Here is an 18,730-nt window from a genome sequence, read left to right as displayed (position 1 = left end):
GGACGAGACATGTGTCCTGTGAATCCCGACGTCGACTGATCGATCACCTTAGCCATGGACCCGAAGAGCTCCTGCACAATCTCGCAGAGGTCTGTGTTGCGGTGTCGAACTTTTTCGCTGCCTGGTTCCCATTGGAATCATCTCTGCCACATAGTCGGAGGCTAGACTGTTCAACAATTGCGCCTAAAGGCTTTTAGGGCATCGCCTTAAGCCGACTACAGCACGCGGCAAGGCGAACGTCCATGCCGCCGGTACACGTCAAAAAAAGGGTAGTCGCTCTCGTCTTACACCGTGTCTCACATATTCCTTGTTACCAACCTACAGCATGCACATAAGTTTAGGTAGTACTTGCATTACACACATACATCATGAATACATACAGTCGGACGATGCAAAAATTCTTCATCTACATTGACAGCCCAGTTCCTAGAGTCCTCATGCGTTTCTCGGTGATGTGTGGATCATGACATCATGTTCTGTTTAGTAGGAGATGCTGTTCGTTGTCCATGCTGAAGACAGCGAATAACGCTTTCTTCGTCGTATGCCTCGGCAGCAGCTCACGGACGACTCCAGGTAGCAATCGCACACCAGAAACAGCTGCCTGCCAACTTAGCAATTGGCCACTCTCTATTCTGTTCCTAGCTAGAGCGCCATACCACACAGTATGGCCAGCGACGATCGCGAAAACCAGACGGGCGGCTCAACGAAACCCACCAGCCGAAGAGCCGGGTGACACGACGAGTGGGTGGCGACTTTTCGGTGACCGAGCCCTGCGACGTTTTTCACCTGGCTGCTGGGCGCGCCCCATCCGCAGGATTTCCGGTCGTTGGCTCGCCCCGCATCGCCCGTTGAAAGGAGCACGTGCCACCCGATCTCGACCAAGCCCCGCCAAGCCGATTTGTTTCCAGAAGCCTTCCAGGTTCCCTGATCGACAGCACTAGCCTGCAAAAAAACGCCAAAAATGTAACGCCACCCGTGCCGCGTCCATCAACTCTATCTTGTTGGCCCCCAAAAAGTCTAACATGGTTTCAGGCACAGTCTTGTCTAGAATGCCCCCAGGTCTCAGAGAACTGGCCATTGATTCGTCGCCATTGTCGGTGCTATACTCGCTCACCCCTCTGCGTATCTGCTGCCCCACCGTAGATTAGACTACTAAGTTAGTTCTCTCCGGTTATACTACCGATTGCTGAAGTCCTATTCGCCAGGCCGGGACTTATACTTTCACCCATTGGAGCCCATGCAAATGAATCCTTCCGCTATATAATGGTACCACATCGTACCACAACAGTCGGTTCGATGTAGCGCCCCCATCCGCGAACACCTACCTTCACCACCACGGTCTCCCATCCTTCTGTAGAGACTGTTGGGTGTTGGGAACTCACTGCAAAAAAAGAGACTATCCTAGCAATTTTGATTTGTAGGGAAAAGAGACACCTGGTCGGTTAGCATCATCGCGCGATCTCGAATGTCTTGTGGACCAGTGATTGTGTTCTACTACCCCGAGGTCCGGATCGCTTGCACGTGAGGTAAGGTGCGAAACATGTTGACAAGATCTTGAAGGTCTAAAGACCGCTCCAATAAGGGGCGTCCCACTGTGCGCGGTGCAAATAAATGTATCATTTCGTCATATTTCATCATTAAAAACTGTTGCTCGTGGGGGGAGCAATCTACGTGTACACCACCCAGCCCTCATCGTTACATTGTACATATCTCCCGGGCCCGGGGAAACCTTTGCGACCCTAATCAACCAATCATGCATTGCTCAAAAGGTGAAAAGATAACTCCGTGCGTGGTAGGTATCCTGTGCTGTCTCCCAGTGTTGGAGGAACAATGAACCAAAAGAAAAAAAAAATCCCTCCGATGTACTGTGTCGCCACCTTTGTCATTGTTTTGTATCTGTATTTCAAAATTTCCGCATCTCTCACGCTTGCGAAGTCACGTTCTGTGGGGCTGTTGTTGCAAGACCCAAATCCTCGTCTGAACACATGGGTTGTCGAATATCATCTTCTTCGCCATAGGCCATCCCGATGCCTGTCAGCTCGCCAGTCATCTCGTGCGCGACTCCTGTAGGCGCCTCCGGCTGCTGTGTAGAGCTTGATTGTTCTGGGGGTGCGGGTGTGTATATGGCGTCCTTGCCGATGTGGGTGTAGTGAGGACCAGAGCTGTCGTCATCACCTTGGTCTTGGGGTTGGTGAAGAGTAGAAGTCTCAGCAGAAGCCGTCCCAGGTGTATCCTTACCCTTGCCGAGCTCGGGAGCAGGTTCTGTTTTCCCTGTCGTATCAAGCATCGGCTGGGCCTCGGGCTCGGCATCTGCCACTTCTGAGTCTATGTAATCGGATGCTGCAGGCCCAATAATTGAACGCTTGCTGGATTCCAACTCGTTCGGGCCATCCAAGAGTAAGGGCTCGGGAATCTCGGGGGCCAAGATCTCGCGTGCTCTAGCAGCCTTGTCGGTCTCGGCAACATCAGTGCACTGGCTTTCTTTGGAGGTCGAGATGACCGGGCCAGGTGACTGATCTTGGAAAGCTGTCTCCTGAGTCTGTAGGCTGGTTTGCGTTTTCGAAGCCAAGTAACGAGACACAGCGGTCTCGGTATCCGTGGGCGTTCCGGACTCAGCATCGTTAGGCCCAACATCGCTGGCTGATGGCGGCCCAGAAGGATGATCTGACCAGACCACGTTGCGATCAAAGAATGGCGTATCGCAGTCATCGACATTACTTGGCAAGGGACTGGGTGGGGATCGTCCACGAGGAGGATAATAATAAGCATCATCTGACAGGCCAGGCGAGGTCAACCCAGAACTACAGCCAATGCCAGAGTAGTAGACGTCGCTCTGAGGAGTCACCGTTCTGATAACCGGACGTCCGTTTCGTTCGTAACCGTCCACCAAATACTGCTGTACCGAGTAACCGTCGTCAACAGAGATTGAAGGGGGGTCTCCTTGGTCGTAGTCATCGTCATATGCAGTCTCTGGGAAGAAAGGCAGAAGAGCCGTGGCTTGCATCCGAACGCGGGGGTTTTCGCTCAAGCAGTTTTCCACTATCCTGCGGTACCATGTCGGTACCTCAATCTCTGGGTCCAGGTGCAGCGGCCTACGGTGGGCTTCCGGTTCATCCTCGAGTGTTGCCAGTGCCCACAATACCATGCCCAGCTGGTATAGATCCGACTTGACACCTATGTACATAGAAATTCGTTGGTTGCTGTCGATAAGCGGAGTTGCCTCCGGCGGCTCCCAGCCCACTGGGCAGCCTCGTCTGTTGATGTCTATTATCTTTGCGTTGTATTCGTCATCAATCACAATGTTGGAAAGCGTAAAGTCGCCTTGCACAAAGCCGGCTTCGTGAATGTCCGACAGGCCTTGAACAATCTGCCGTGCCCACTTCTCCCTCGTGGCCCAGGGGAGGTCGAGTCCATGTTCCTGCGAGTCATAAATTATCTCGATGAGGGCGCCTTGCTCCGCGTAGTCGATGAGAAGGCCCTTGACTTTTTGGTCTTCGTCGTCCACTACGACTCCATGGAAGCCAATTACATTCGAGGAGAACCTTAGGGAATTGAGCGCGTTGACTTCATAGAGAAACTCGTCTACCGTATCGGGCCCGGGGATCTCCTTCTTGATGAGCGTCCGACCGTCAACCTTAACTTTATACACAAAGCCAGACATGTGAGAGTCAAACTCAATATCACTCTCTCGAATGCGTCGACATTTCAAATGCTGAACCATTCTGACAGTGGGGAAATGGATGATCTCCTAAATCATGATGGTCAACAGGTTATGTCCTACACTCTTCTCTTTGGCAACTCGCGCTTACATTGACATCTTCCACGACGTGAACGTGCAATCTGCCGTCCGTGGTCTGTAGCTTGAGGTTCGTGACTGATTCGTAAAACTGGATGTCCTGAAGGCTTTCCCGGATGGCCTCGTAGATCTTGGCGCTCTTCTCCCGCTGAAATTTGATTTCGGACAGCTCTCTCTCTAGAGACTCGTCTGGGGCATTTCGGTAGTCCAGAGATATAGTGACCCGCCGCCATAAGTGCTCTTTCTCTCTATATGTTACGAAGAACTTCTCTCTTTTCGACCTGTCTCTGAAGTGCATAGAAAGGTTGAGGATCCATTTGCGTTCCAGCTCTTCGTGGATTTGTGCGTCGTATAGAGACGTTCTGATGGACTGTGCATCGACAGCTGACGGTGCTAACGACGGTACAATTGCCTCCCTCGGGGCTTCTTCCGGAAGAGGCTCTACATTGACCGTGCTAACGCTGGGAACGTTAAGGAACTGCTTCTCCTCGACGCGGCTTTGGGGTACTGAAGCATTGTTGCCGGCAGTTGTCGTTGAGTAGGTGTCATCCAGGAAGTCGGGCGCACTGGCGCGAGGAAGATGTTGTCCCGAATGAGCATTTCGGAGAGGATGATGGCCCCGTCTATCCACAGACACTGCCCTCCGTTCCGCCTGTGAAGGCTTGGTTGCCTCAAGCTTCTCCCGGACCTCTGACTGTTGTCGTTTGAAGGTCTTTGCACGAGGGAGACCAGGAACAACCTTCCTCGAGGCCCGTCGTAGCAGACCTGCGCCTGGTAGAGGCTGTGAGGCCGATTCCTGAGCATCGTGAGGTGAGCTTGCCGAAGATGCAGGCACGCTATTCCGGCCTATAATCCTCTTCCACAGACTCGAGAGCCTATTGTTATAATCTGCAGCTGGAGGCTCGTGCGAGGGCTCTGCTTGCGTTGCCATTTCGGCGGCCAGTCAATAGAATCGAGCCCGCTTGCTGCAGAGTCATAGGCGTGTCTTATTCCGAAATGGTGTTCTGCAGGGACGTATCAGAGTGGAACCAGCTGGCTGTATGCGGCGACGAATTGTTGCAGTTCTGGCACGTCCAGCGGGACGATCGTTGAAGTACCGGCAAGATGCTTCAACGTCAGTAACGAGGCTGAGACTCGTGACCTCTCTACGTCCAGTCCTGCCCCAAGACGACACCGATGTCCAGACTCTATCTGGGGCGAGGGTATTCCGGGGCGGAGTAGAGGCGGGTCAACGACTGTTAAACCCAAGGTCCATGCAGCCAACCGATACTCTATGCACGGGACATCAGACGTATGACGGGAATTGGGTACTCATTGCAGGGCTATGGTACAGAAAAGGAGCATTCTTTCTGCGGCAGCAATGGGCGCAGCAGCAGTTTAAGCAGGCAGGAGACTCGATTGGGAAGCGGGAGTGAGGCGGCTCGAGGGTTATTGGCCGTCCGGGTGCCGATGCTGCGGTTGCTGTGTTGTCATTCGGCCGGGGGGTCTGTCTCCTCTGCACGCCTCCAGTCTGGGGGCTGGATCGTAGGAGTCGGAGAGGAGAGGGTGCAGAACAGGAGCAGGAGGAGAGGGAGGCGCGGAGGCGCTTTGGGAGTCGGGGTACAAGCACGATTCTTGTGTGAAGACAGGTTAGACGCAAGCAAATACACGCAAGTAGAGACGCATGCGGTGAACAACCCACCCAAGCAGGCACACGCCCCGGACTATGCCGAACTTTTCCTAGCCGACGGGCAACGTGCTTTTTTTTGCTGGGATCAGGGGGCCTTGGCAGCTTGGAGCCAGGGTCCGTCGCGGTCAACCTAAGACAGGGATCTTCGCGATGAACGACCAAGTCACTTCTCGAGGTGTAAATGTGTATCGAGTCTACCATGGAGGGGTTCGGTATTATTCATCCTGGATCACGGAGGCCCTAACCATCGTGGGCTTACTTTGCTGAAGATGCAATGCACTCACAGGCTGGAGGGTCCGAAGTGGGATGAGCAAGTAGAATCAATTCGTGCTTCTGATTGACCGAATCCACAATGTGTTGTCCAGCACGGCATGGTCACGGGGGTGTGGGCATCCCAGTGGTTGGAGAGATGTATGCCCATAGCCCGTGCGATGCACGCTGTCGACGCATCCTCGTTCCCTTATTCTACACCAGAATAGTCTAGGGGATGCATCACCAGCTGCACCGTGTCTACGAGGCCCGATCTGGGTGCCTGCTCCCACATGGACATTTACTGACAGCACAGCCAGAGACGACGCTACCCGTTCGCGACGATGTCATTCCGGGACATACGGGTAGCGTCTAACAGCAAGCGTGATCCACCTCCGGAAGAGCTAAAGTCGCTCCTCAAGACTATCCACAAGAGCAATTCTGGGGACAAATTAGCTTCAAGTCGGGTTTTGGTGCAATAGACGTGCAAGACGTGTTCAATTTCGGCACAACTGCACAATTGATGACCGTGTTGTACACGCAGCTGGGTGGGTGCGGCATTTCATACACCCCACGTACCAGGAAGATATCCCTCTTTGAGCTGTCAATATTCTCAGTAAGCCGCGGAGTATAGCCGTGGGAGGAGACTTGGTCAATGCTACCTCATATACTCAAAAGAATTACCTCAACCAGACGTTTTTGCGTCATGTTTCGGGATACTTTGGCTGCATCACCAGCGTAGACACCTCGATCAGACATCATACTAAGCGTTCACACGAACGCGGACGACGAGACAGGTGACTACACAAATGCAGGGCCTGCAAAGAGCCTTGTACCCAATTCCGTGACTAGGATCTACACCGAGGGTTATGGATTTTCACCTTGATATCCTCACGAATCGGAACGATCCATGATCATGAGCTAAAATGCCGTCGGTCTCAGATCTGCCTAGGATCTACCAGGTTGGCGGGCTCTGATAAGTTGAGAACCGGGACCACATATATCTCACCGCCAAAGGGCGAGGGAGTCGTGGTTTCTGGCTAAGGCACAGCGGACCAGGGCAGACACGACGCGGCGCAAAACTCTCGTCTGGACGACTGCAGGCAAACCCGCTGCTGGACATGGTCATCTGGGTCGATGGCTGCGTATGAGCTTACAGTATCGGTGTGGCACGACAGCTAACGACTCGGGCTACGAGATGACGTGTGGAACCGAACAGTTCATGTACGGGTCTCACATTGTAAGTAAATGAGCGGCCGACTTCTGGAATGTCTCAAAACGGGGCCGTCACGGGCGCGCCCAAGCAAGACATAACCGGTAAAGAGGGTGCCGTCGTTCGATACGTCAAACAAGTGACCGTTAAGAGTCCATAACGTTCAGCCACCAACGAGCCATCCAAGTCGAACCCCGTCATTCAGCCCCGTAAGCGGCGCGCATCAAACCTTTTAACCAGCTCCGGCAGCTTGGGCAGCGATACATGCCCCCAGCTGTCCAGCCCGCCAGGCGTGCCCGTCTTGCCCGTCTCTGGAAAGCAGGGCTGCTGCAAAGACACTGGCTAACGAGCCCTGCACGGACGGAACTGAGTTCCCTTCCGCATGCGATATATCACAGCCTTACTATCTGGGGACACCACACGCTGGCAAGGGAGGGTGGCATCATCGCCCAAATGCGGCTCTCCGAAGTGCGGACAGGACTGCTCGCGAGATGTGCACTAATTAGTTGACCCCACGAGATCGAGGGGTACGTCGTCACAGTTCCCCTCCAACCAATGCACATTTCACCCCTCCAGAAGGCCGTTCGCGAAATAGGGCCAGGCACTCGTTTCAATTGAGCTTATAGTACAGTCGCTATGCCTGGGTCACTATATGCAACAGCAAACAGGCCTATCCATGACTCTGCGCGGGAGATCTAGATCGAGCTACAGCAGACGGCGCGTGGTCAATGGACATGGAACCGCTGCGTAAGTTTGAATTTCCCAGGGTCGAGCCCGCATTGGCGCTCCCGCCGACCCCTAAGCCCTCAGGTCCACGGGTACCGGTAGGCCGTCAGGGCGTTCGTCCCGACTGAGCTCTCAGAGTCTAAAGTGGCTTAGACCCCACCGACAAGTTCCCGGCGGCTGGGCTCACAACCTTGGAATTCTATGCTGCTTCAGGACGACATTGCTTCACCAACAGCCCAAGGGTCAAATGTCAAACCTCCAAAGCGGCAGGTCGGTTTCTAGGAATAGACGGCGATGACACAATGTGATGAGTTGTACAGTTTCGTAATCCAACCCGTCAAATAACTAACCATGCAGACCCCAGGCTTCATGTGACTGGACGGCACCTCCAGCGTTGGGCAATTGGGCACCCAGGGCGGCGTGCGCCCGGATGCTCCGTGGACATTCGCAATAACTAAGGGGTTGTCCCTCGGGAAAGTCAGCAACCAGCAGGACGCTACTGACAAATTACCGATCCCGGCTATCCGCAAACGTCAGAGCTGAGGGGGTTTGGAATGGAAACAATTAACAACCCACCCCATCTCCCCCAAGCTTGGGCCCGACTCCAGAATGGTGCAGCATACAGTTTAGTGAATGCGACCTCCTGCAGAGTGCAGTAGCGACGGCGGAGCCTGACAGGTAGTCGCGCATGATGCGTGTTTATAGTTCGCGAGCCCAATCTCCGGGAAGGACCAAGACCATTAGGGGACTATTCAAGGTTCAGGCTGGAGAGCCCACCAGTCACCAGACGTCACGATAGCGTCCCCGACGAGAGAGATCAGACGTCAGTGGATCTCGTCCACGTCGTTGCCGACTGCTATGAATGGCATCGTCAATATACAGCGCTTGGCTTCATCCATTTGTATCTACATAGAGTAGTTGGGCCGACAAGTCTAGCGTAGACGGACACAACCATCCGCACTGTACCGCACCGCACCGCACCGCACCTCCGTTCTCTACTAATACAATATGACCCAGTCGGGTACAATTACAGGGGGGTCTATTCGAGAGAAGAGAGTGTGTTGTAAAAATTCCTTCGAGCCCGCCTCGTCGAGTCGTTGCGTCCCATCGCCTAGAACGCCTTTCAATGGTTCCCCTTCCAATGCCGCAAATGCTATGTAATGTCGAGAATCTCTATGGTGTATGCAAGCCGTGGCCGATGAGGCAGTGTCAGTGTATCGTAGTGGATTCCTAAACTTCCTTGGCGTGCCTTAATCGTCGTCCTTGTCGCTCTTTGCGTCATGCTCCTTCTTCCACTCGCAGATCTTGCATCGATTTGCTGCCTCTCTGTCTACATTGGGGAAAACGAGATCGAACACCTCCTTGTACCAGCTTGCTGGCCGGCCTTCGATACCTTCTTTGATATTCTGTAGAGCATCCATTAGTATGACAATTTTGATGGCGAAATAGTGGAGGTCCTGGGGGGTTTATCATTCACTCACCTCAGGCAGCTCCAGCCAATCAGACAGGTTGTCCTCCGGGAAAATGATCAGCTTGCAGCCTGCCCGCCGCGCTGCTACGGTCTTTTCTCTGAGCCCGCCAATCCGGAGGACCTTTCCAGTCAAGGTCAGCTCGCCAGTCATGGCGACAGCGGGGTCAATCGGGGTATCAAGTGCCAATGACAGAAGAGACGTCGCCATCGTAATACCAGCTGAAGGGCCATCCTTCTGCACAGCTCCCTCGGGGACGTGCAAGTGGATCTTTGCCTTGTCAAAGAAGTGGTTGTCACTGAACTCCTTCGCCATGAAAGCCTTGGCAAAGGAGAGCGCGATTGTCGAGGACTCCTTCATGACTGACTTGAGGTTTCCGGTGATCTCCATGCCCGGTCGGCTGCTAGGTCTGAGAGCAGACTGCAGAATGGACTCAATGTACATGGCAGAGCCACCCATTTGCGTCCAAGCGAGACCCATGGTAACTCCAGGTGGCGTCACGTCGTAAAGACGATCCGATGTGAAGACTGGAGGACCAACATAGTCCTTCAAGTTCTCCTTGTCAATGGTCACCTCGACAGAGTCGGGCACCTTAAGTGCAACTCGCGGCTTTTCCGTGGTTTCCTGTTCTGTTGCCTCGGGCGACACTGGATCTTTGTTGCCCTTCTCCTTCTCCTTCTCTGACTCTTCCATTGCTGCCTTTCCATCCTCGGTGAGTGCCTCTGATTCTGGGAGAACATCCTCTCCAAGATCCTGCACGATCTTCAACGCTGACTTTCGGAAAACCTTTTCGATTTGCTTCTTCAGGTTTCGAACACCGGACTCGCGACAGTATGACTTGATTAACTCGTCGATTGCCTCATCCGACAAGGTAACATTGGCTTCTTTCAGGCCAGCGAGTTCCTTGGCGGCAGGTGCCAGGTAACGGTCGGCGATGGCCTTCTTCTCATCGGAGACATAACCAGACAGCCTGATGACTTCCATACGATCCAGAAGCGGTCGCGGGATGGTGTCGGTCATGTTTGCGGTACAGACGAAGAGGACCTTCGACAAGTCCACGGGTACGTCCATGTAGTGATCCAGGAAAGAACTGTTCTGCTCTGGGTCAAGTAACTCCAGAAGCGCGGAGGAGGGATCACCTTGGTAGCCCCGTCCAATCTTGTCAATCTCGTCGATAAGAATCAGAGGGTTCTCTGTTTGGCATTTCTTCAGGGCTTGGATCACTCGTCCTGGAAGTGCGCCGACATATGTTCTCCTGTGACCTTTGATCTCTGCAACGTCCGTAAGGCCACCGACGCTGAACCGGTAGTATTGACGGTTGAGTGCTCTGGCAATCGATTTGCCAATACTGGTTTTGCCGACACCAGGGGGGCCAACGAAGCACAGGATCTTGCCTTCAACTGTGCCTCGTAGTTTTCCAACGGCAATGAACTCCAAGATCCTGTCCTTGACATCTTTCAGTCCGTAGTGATCCTCGTCCAAAACCTTCATAGCATTCTGAATTCCGAAGTTTTCAGCGCTTCTCTGACCCCAGGGGATCTGGGTAAGCCAGTCGAGATAGTTTCGGGTGACATTGAACTCCGAGGCAGCGGGTTCCAGATGTGCCAGCTTGTTAATCTCATCATCGAAAACCTTGCGCACAGCCTCTGGCATGGCTAGCTTGTCGGCCTTTTCCTTGAACTTCTCAACCAATTTGTCTTTGCCATCGGACTCGATGCCCAGTTCCCGACGAATGCCCTTCATCTGTTCCATGAGCCAGTACTCACGTTGCCGCTTCGTAATCTTCTGCTCAACGTCCTTGGTAATCTTGGATTGAAGCTGTGCATTCATGAGCTCTTTTTTCAGAACCACGAGCGCTTTCTGCATCCTTTCCTCGACGTTCAGACAAGCCAGGACCTCTTGCAACTCAGCAGGTTCTCCTGCCGAGACAGCTGCTGCAAAGTCGGCAAGCTTAGCTGGCTCGGCGGTGACGTTGCCAGTTGACGAACTCATGCTGAAGGTAGAAATTTGGTCGCGGAAGAGGCTGTTCATAGTTGCCACTTCTTTGAAGACGTTGACAATCTCGTTTGTGACGGCCCGAACGACGGAGCTTTTGGGGTCAAACGGCTCTTCGGCGAGGTTATCGACGTTGACCAAGCTGACGTTGTATTTCCGTAGGAACGACGTTGGCTCATACTTTTCCGGCTGTGACTCGGACTTGGGCGCTACGACACCTTCCTCGAAGCTGGCGACGACATCACCCTTCTTCTCCCGTTGCACCTCTTCATCGGTCTTAGCGGGAATAGGCTCGGGTTCGGGAGTCGCCTCTGTGCTTGGCTCGGACTTCTTGACATCTTTCTCCTGGGCGCCTGGCGGGATCAAGGTGGACAGCTTGATACGACGGTGTGGGTACAAAATGGCAGTCAGACTAGTAGTCTCTCCGTGAACTGGGAAGGCACTCGTGATTTGCGCAAAAACACCAGTGTCATAGACATCCTCGGGGTTGCGGATGACATCCTCGTCGGCGTTGTCGTCTTTGAACAAGAACGCGCCAATGTACGGCTGCCCCCGCTTGATCATCTCCATAATGGCTGCCGACACCTGAGGGTCCTTAATCGTGATGGCCTTGTAGAAACCAGGGAACAACGGGCGCTTAGCAATGGGAATTGCCATGACCTGCGGGTAAACCTCAGGCACGATGGGCTTCTGAAGCGCCTTATCAGCTCCAGACTTACGACCCTTGCGCCCACCATCCCCTGGGCCGTCGCCCCCGGAGCCAGAGGAAGCTCCGCCAGCAGCGCTACTCCCCTTTCCATCCGCTGCATCGCCTTGGCCGTCTTTTACGCCAGACGGGGGAGAGTCAGACGTGGAACTCTTGGCCTCACTGGCCCGCTCGGCCACCTCCTCGGTCTCCTTGTTCTTCTCCAGATTTGCTTTCACCTCCTCTTCCGATAGCGGCTCCACCTTCTGGTCGAAGAAGTCGTTGTCCTTTTCCTTTCGCCTGGCCGCCGATGTAGAGAAGCGGGCGGTGGGCACGCCTCTTGCTGTCGTGGGATACGAGCGCGCTGCATGCGGCTTGGGTGCGACGCGTGATGTGGCGGCATTTATCGAGTACAGCCGCGATAACGATACGGTGTTCAGCCTGTGGGCGTATCTCGAGGATCCCCTGGCAACAATGTGCCGCGACAGATGCTGCCGGCACAACATGGTGGCGGCTCCGCGGGCGCAAGGCTTGAAAAATCCGACCCAAGGTGACAGCGGCGGGAAGGCAGAGAGGGACTCGGGAAGTCTGATTAAGCGGCGAAAGCCAGCCTATGTAAAACGAGAACTTCTACAATTACAAATGACGGGTAGAAAGAAAGATGCTGTCCTGGGTGGCAAGTGGTGAGGCTGGCGTCAGAACTGCTGCCCATCCCTCGTTACGGACGTATCAAGATCCAATCGTCTTAATAATGCAGACAGAGAAGCTTCTGAAGCTCGGACATGGAAAAAGACGACATCATCATAGAGCTGCCTCGGGCTGGCGCCGGTACCGTCCGGAGTCTGGACGCTAAAAGTCTGAGGTCCACAGCACGTTATCGGCGTATCAATCTTCCGACAACAGACCTCCAGGATGGCCGGACCGGGGTGGGCGCAGGGCTGGATGCTGGGCATGCCGGCGCTGTTGGTTGGCTGGAGGGCGGCATGTTGGCGGGACCGCCCCTCAGCAAAGGACCCCTATTCTGCTACAGCTGCAGCAGCTAGTCAAGACCCCTCCTTGCAAGCACAGACGGGGCAGACTGGACAGGACCTCGTAGACAGACATAGGCATATTTTCTTATTGATTTCCTCCAGAGGAGTTCCGACCTAGTTGCCATCTGCCAAGCCTACTAAATAGTTGCACTTTGCCAGCAGCCGCCATGGAGTCGATTGACCCAGCTACCGGCCAGCCATTGCCGGCAGACTCTATCCAGCGGGTCCTCTTCATCACCAACACAGTCCATGTCTACAACATCCCGCCCATGGTTGCGGGCAAGGGCCACGTCGCTGCGACTTGGACAGCCGATGGTAACAAGCGCCAGATCTTCACCGCACGCTTACGTGTGATTGAGACTTCCATCCCGCAGCCTAATGGCGGCGAGACGCTCAAGACAGACATCGTCCTGGAGGATGCCAGCAATGGCCAGCTCTTTGCTGCAGCCCCCTATACAACACAAGCTGTGGTCGAGCCGGTATCTGACAGCTCCAGATTCTTTGCCCTGAGAGTCCAGGATGAGGCCGGCAGGAAAGCCTCCCTGGGCATTGGGTTCGAGGAGAGGAGCGAGGCATTCGACTTTAGCGTCTCATTGCAGGAAGCAAGGAAGAGTCTGGGCTGGGAGCAAGGCGGGCCCGCGGGCAAGAAGCCCTCAGCGGAGAGCAAGGACAGCGAAGAGAAGCGGGACTACAGCTTGAAGGAAGGCGAGACTATCACTGTCAACCTGCCCGGGAGGTTCCAGCGCCGGAGACCAGATCCCGAACCCGCATCAGGCGCACCATTGTCAGCCTTCTCTTTGGCTCCGCCGCCCTCGGCATCATCATCGAGAGGTGGGATCCTCCCTCCGCCGCCAAGTGCGCAGAGCGTTAAGTCACAGCGAAGAATCAGCCAGAACATGCAGAGTTCTGGTCAGCCCTCGGCAGCGGATCTAGGATTTGATGATGGCAAGTTCGGTGAATTTGCGTGAGCTACCTGCCAGGCCAGAAAATGAAAAGCAACAATAGATCTTCATCGACACTCTCACAATGTTTCCGTCACACTCAAGCGCCTGATAGTCTATTTTTCTCTCCGCCCGCGTATCCAAGACACTTGTGGCCTTCCTCACCCACAGACTCATCGGTCCAGACGTACATCAGCTCTGGCATGCTGTTTCTCTTCCGAGTCGGCTGAATTGTGGAGATATCGCTTGGCGAAGATTCTGATGCCTTGGAAATGAAGTATTGGAATTTGTTCGTCTTCGATTTGTCATGCAATGCAGCAGGGTTAGAGCCCATCGCCACCGTGACCATTGGGTTTGCTGTTAGCGCCACGGCATCCTGCTGGTAATCGGGGGAATGCTGTTTTTGGTATTGCCCGCGCGTGAAGGCATCTTCCTCACAACCGGGTGCACTTCCGTTTGAAGAGATTAGGCCTAGTGGAAGAGACATAGCAGGCTGCCAGGTATGAGGCCGCAGCGTGAGCGGGGAATGAGTAGCATGATGACCTTCGTATCTCCTCCCACCATTTCCATGGTGCCAGGTCTGTCGCAGGTATTCAATACCAGGTTCGCTCCGCTCTTTCCAAACAGTACACCACCGTTCTCGGCTTTGGATCTCAATGTGGATGTCGCTCAGGCGCAAGAGGATAGCCTTTTCTTCTTCGATGCTCTCAGCAATCTGCTTCCTACACCATGAACGAGATTTCTTAATTTCCCGCAGTCTGATCCCCTCGCTGAGTTGGACCATGTCGTCAAAGGTTGCCCATTCACGGAAAAGTTTCAGGACACGTTCGCTCTCTAAATTGAGTGCCTCGAGCAAGCATTCGCGCTGGCCGTTGAGCTCATTGAACGACCGCGGCTCAAGGGCAATTTGCAAAGCTTTGCTGTACGACCAGGGATCACTGCCTGCAACCCGGATGGGATGAGCTAGGCGGGAAGTAATAGAGTGACGACCATTTTCGCGGCGGTAGGGCAAGGTAGTCCCGAAATTGAGCTGGCGATAGTAGTCGAATTCGCTTGCAGGTGCAAACGGGGTCGATGGGTCGAAGGCCATCATCTGCGAAAACGCTTCAGGCCAGCGTAACAGGGCTAGTCCACCCAGTACACCTGAAGACGCACCTCTAAGAGAGAGCTATACAAGGTTTATATTCCAAATTTTAAGCCAATGTTATTAAATTCAAGAATGTATAGGCCAATGCAACCGCCCCCCCCCCCCCCCCCCCTTTGAATAATAAGGTATTCGCTGGTAGTCTACGAAGCAGGTCTCTCGCAACAACGAGATTCAAGAATTGCGCTTAGCGACATAGATTTAGATATTTCTCCGGATAAAAAGCAAACAGAAGACTTGTTTCTCTTAGAAGTGTTACAAAGGGGATCAATTACGTGATATTTACGGCAGCATCTTTGGTTTGTTCTAAATTTTGAGGCCAAGACTCAGTTCACTCTTTCAAGATATACAGGCAAACCTGCTGCACACACACTTTCACTTGTAGCATCAGCTTTATATATGGGCGTGCAATGGCACAATTACTATACAGCAGTGTCTTTATCCACTCTAGGTAGAAACCCCAGTTGGTCCTGTACACATGGTGGCTTGCACAGTAATAGTGTGTCAGCCTTTGTCTTGTTATTTTGTACTTGTCTTATCCAATTTGATTCATCACTTATTGTAGCTGGAGTGACTCAGATCCGACTTATCACTGGTTAGTCCCATGAATATGGGGAAGCTCAATCCTAAGGTGGATTGTTAATCTGCTAGGCCGATACCAGGAACCCGAGTACGCCCACTAAGCAAACGCTAGAGTTAAGTTGGGCCTAATGCGTCGAAGGGCGTACTACACGTCACCCACTTGCATTTGCGATTGGCTGTGTATAAATATTGCCCGATCAAGTAGGTGCATCCCCCCAATTCCTATCTCAAAGGCTTAACACTCCTTCCCTTCATAATTGCCTAGGTATGATTGCTCAATCAACTATTTCAGTTTCAAGCAGCTTATATCGGCGCCAGATACACAAGTATAACATTATTGGTGCATTTGTATCCTCCCGAGGCAAAGCGCGATATCACCTTCCACAGTGGTGGCAGCAGCAGCAGCAACAAAAGTCCAACAGTCAAAATCCCAAGTCGGGAATCCCTATCATGTCGTCAACTACCATCCGTCCCGTTACTAAGGAAGACGAGGCCAAGTGGCGAGAGTACTGGGCGGCCTACAACGAATTCTACAAGCGCACTATCTCGGAGGAGGTTACGGCAACGACGTTCTCGCGGTTCCTGGACGACAACGTGCAGATGTTCTGCGCCGTGGCTGAGGACGAGTCGTCCAGGCAGATCATCGGCTTCGCGACCTGGTTCCCGCACATGTCGACCTCGAAAATCAACGGCGTTGTGTACCTGAACGATCTATTTGTGGACCCGAACATCCGCTCCAAGGGCGTGGGCGGCAAGCTGATCGACCACGTCTACGACCACGCCAAAAACGTGCTCGGGGCCGAGTCGGTGTACTGGCTCACCCAGCACTTCAACCACAGGGCTCAGCTGCTGTATGTCAAGAAGGCAACCAAGTCCGATTTTGTGCATTATTCGAAGAATCTATGAGCCTTATAACATGGATACGCATCATTGAGAAACCTTGATCTACGATGGCTATGGCGAAATGATGATAGGAAGTTACATGAGATGTACGGTCTATATAAACTATTAATTGCACAGTCCACGCGCAGCTGACACATTCGTTTCGCGGCCAATGTATTACCGAATTCTAGTTCAGGCTTTGCTCGCTTTTCCAGGTCTGCTGATACTGTCCAATCATTTCTCGAAGTCTAGTATAGCGCTTTGGTATTTGCGAAGCACGATCTGATAAGCCATTCAGATGGCGAACCCATCGTGTTTGGGAGGATCATTGAACCGCCAAAGCCCAGCCCGCTCTGCCGCCCTTCGTACCGTTGAGACCTCCTCGTCCGTGACTGCTCTGTTGATCTCTGCATACCTAACCTCTCCGTCTTTCTGAGCGGCCTCCACGCCACCGGTCTCCACAACCTTGGCTCTTCGCTTTGGCTTCCCTACATTTGCCGCCGGCCGGTACTGCTCCATGATGTTGACGAATACATCCCGTCCCAAATCCTCGGCGAGGAACTTCATGATTAGCTCGCCCTCTGCCTCCTTGCCTGGCATGACCAGATGACGGACTAATACGCCTTTCTTCGCGAGTCCATCACCCGTAAAGCATAGATCGCCCACCTGTGCGTGCATGGCCCTCACACTCTCTCGAGCAGCAGCGGCGTAATCCTCGGCCTTGAGCAGACGCCGGCTTGTAGCGGGAGACCAGACCTTGAAGTCTGGTAGGTAGATGTCGACAAGCCCGTCCATAAGCTCAAGCGATGCGAGCGAATCGAAGGCTGAAGTGTTGTAGATGATGGGGATCCGAAGACCGAGTTCCCGGGCATGCAGGATGGAGAGGGCTACCTGGGGCACGACGTGCTCAGGGGTAATCAGATTGATGTTGTGCACATTCCCGACTTCCTGTAGCTTCATGTACCACTCGGCCAGCTCCTCCGGGGTCAAGTCCATGCCATTGCGCTGATGAGCAATGTCGTGGTTCTGACAGAAGGAACATCGCAGATTACAGCCAGAGAAGAAGACCGAGCCAGAGCCATTGTGACCTTGGATGCAGGGTTCTACATGAACACATCAGTCAATGGAACCGGTGATTAAGGGGAAGACGAGAGCGGACAGGTGCCTCAAGAGCTTCTAGCCTACCTTCTCCAAAGTGTGGCGCGATCACATTGACCTTCACATTTGCCCCTATGAGACACATCCCCGTGGTTTCGTACCGGTTCACACCACAGAGTCTGGGGCACAAGTTGCAGTTGCGCAGGTGCGCGTAGGCTCGGGACCGCTTTTTGGAAGCCTCCACTGAGGTGAGCAGTTGATATCTGGGGATATAGTCATCCAGCAAAAATGGCGGGGCCAGATGGAGCGATCTCTTCAGCGAGCTTCTGGCTAACGCCGCTTTGATCTGAGCCGGCCGAGGTCGACCCATCGCCTGCAGTAGCCTAGACGATAACATCATGCCAGCGGCATCTCACCTTAACCTGTCCCTAAGGCTTGCGGGTGATAGGCAGCGTGCCATCAGCCATGAGGCTGAGCTGACCTCTCAACTGAGGTGCAGAATGCACCTTCCAGCTTTGATAATTGGGGACCCGGGGTGTTGTCAGCCCCCTTTGAGGTGGCCTGGCGCAATCGGGCTGCAAATCTTTGATGCCTCTCGGAAGGGGTATTTTTGATCTGTCACAAGTCGCAGGAAAGGGCGGACAGGGTGGTGACGTCGCCTCCTGTGCAAAAAGCCCAGAGAGCCAATTTGCAGACCGCAGTATCTTAAGTCCCAAGCAAAAGTCCTTTAGGTGTGCTAGGGGGCGGTAATGAAGATCGGGAGCCCGGGGGTTTCGTCCGGCAGCGTTGAGCCGGGAGCCGGCGCTGTATCAAACCCCGCACCGTCTAAGACCCCACCTCTGACGGGCTTGGCCGGGAGCTGCGCGATGTTAAAATCACCGAGTCTGTTGTCGGTCTACGAGCCCATCTATAAATCCGACTATCCCACATATGACGATAGTAGACGTGTTCATCAAACACAGCTGCAATTATTCAGCCTCCGTTGGGGTTGATTACAAGAAAGGTCGGCGATAAGGAGGAGTTGCACTAAAAGCGCACCCAGGGCTAACTATTCCCCTACGTCACCTATGCAGTCTAGTCGAAAGTCAACCCAAGGCTCTTGAACTCCTCAGTATAAATGCGGCCTGGTTCGGCAATCCAAAAACACAACCCGCAAAGAGCTACTTGGAAGTCGAGCATTCTCAACTTTGCCCTTGGCAATGTATGCCGTTTTCCTTTGACACTACAACACCAACAGAGACTATAGCTGG

The 18,730-nt window shown here is 53.6% G+C and overlaps 6 protein-coding genes across 6 annotated transcripts; 2 read left to right on the top strand and 4 right to left on the bottom strand.

Moving 5' to 3' along the window:
- Positions 1–1,921: 1,921 nt before the first annotated feature.
- JN550_001202 (uncharacterized protein) lies at positions 1,922–4,727 on the bottom strand (the record flags this gene model as incomplete). Its single annotated transcript, XM_049310457.1, has 2 exons — positions 1,922–3,748; positions 3,810–4,727. The coding sequence occupies 2 exons, from the start codon at positions 4,725–4,727 to the stop codon at positions 1,922–1,924; spliced, it is 2,745 nt and encodes a 914-aa protein (XP_049177108.1).
- A 4,176-nt stretch (positions 4,728–8,903) lies between these two features.
- On the bottom strand, positions 8,904–12,755 carry JN550_001201 (uncharacterized protein; the record flags this gene model as incomplete). Its single annotated transcript, XM_049310446.1, has 3 exons — positions 8,904–9,059; positions 9,135–12,413; positions 12,585–12,755. 3 exons carry the CDS (start codon positions 12,753–12,755, stop codon positions 8,904–8,906), a joined length of 3,606 nt encoding a protein of 1,201 aa, XP_049177107.1.
- A 245-nt stretch (positions 12,756–13,000) lies between these two features.
- Positions 13,001–13,801, top strand: JN550_001200 (uncharacterized protein; the record flags this gene model as incomplete). Its single annotated transcript, XM_049310435.1, has 1 exon — positions 13,001–13,801. The coding sequence occupies one exon, from the start codon at positions 13,001–13,003 to the stop codon at positions 13,799–13,801; it is 801 nt and encodes a 266-aa protein (XP_049177106.1).
- A 73-nt stretch (positions 13,802–13,874) lies between these two features.
- JN550_001199 (uncharacterized protein) lies at positions 13,875–14,864 on the bottom strand (the record flags this gene model as incomplete). Its single annotated transcript, XM_049310424.1, has 1 exon — positions 13,875–14,864. The coding sequence occupies one exon, from the start codon at positions 14,862–14,864 to the stop codon at positions 13,875–13,877; it is 990 nt and encodes a 329-aa protein (XP_049177105.1).
- A 1,086-nt stretch (positions 14,865–15,950) lies between these two features.
- Positions 15,951–16,406, top strand: JN550_001198 (uncharacterized protein; the record flags this gene model as incomplete). Its single annotated transcript, XM_049310413.1, has 1 exon — positions 15,951–16,406. The coding sequence occupies one exon, from the start codon at positions 15,951–15,953 to the stop codon at positions 16,404–16,406; it is 456 nt and encodes a 151-aa protein (XP_049177104.1).
- Positions 16,407–16,676: 270 nt separating this feature from the next.
- On the bottom strand, positions 16,677–17,850 carry JN550_001197 (uncharacterized protein; the record flags this gene model as incomplete). The annotated part of the gene is made up of 2 exons (XM_049310402.1): positions 16,677–17,485; positions 17,568–17,850. 2 exons carry the CDS (start codon positions 17,848–17,850, stop codon positions 16,677–16,679), a joined length of 1,092 nt encoding a protein of 363 aa, XP_049177103.1.
- Between the last annotated feature and the right edge of the window lie 880 nt (positions 17,851–18,730).

The sequence above is a fragment of the Neoarthrinium moseri genome (genome assembly GCF_022829205.1).
Source record: "Neoarthrinium moseri strain CBS 164.80 chromosome Unknown scaffold2_Wmoseri_CBS_16480, whole genome shotgun sequence".
Lineage (NCBI taxonomy): Eukaryota > Fungi > Ascomycota > Sordariomycetes > Amphisphaeriales > Apiosporaceae > Neoarthrinium > Neoarthrinium moseri.
The sequence above is the reverse complement of the archived record's forward strand: the minus strand, read 5'-3'. Positions and strand labels throughout refer to the sequence as shown.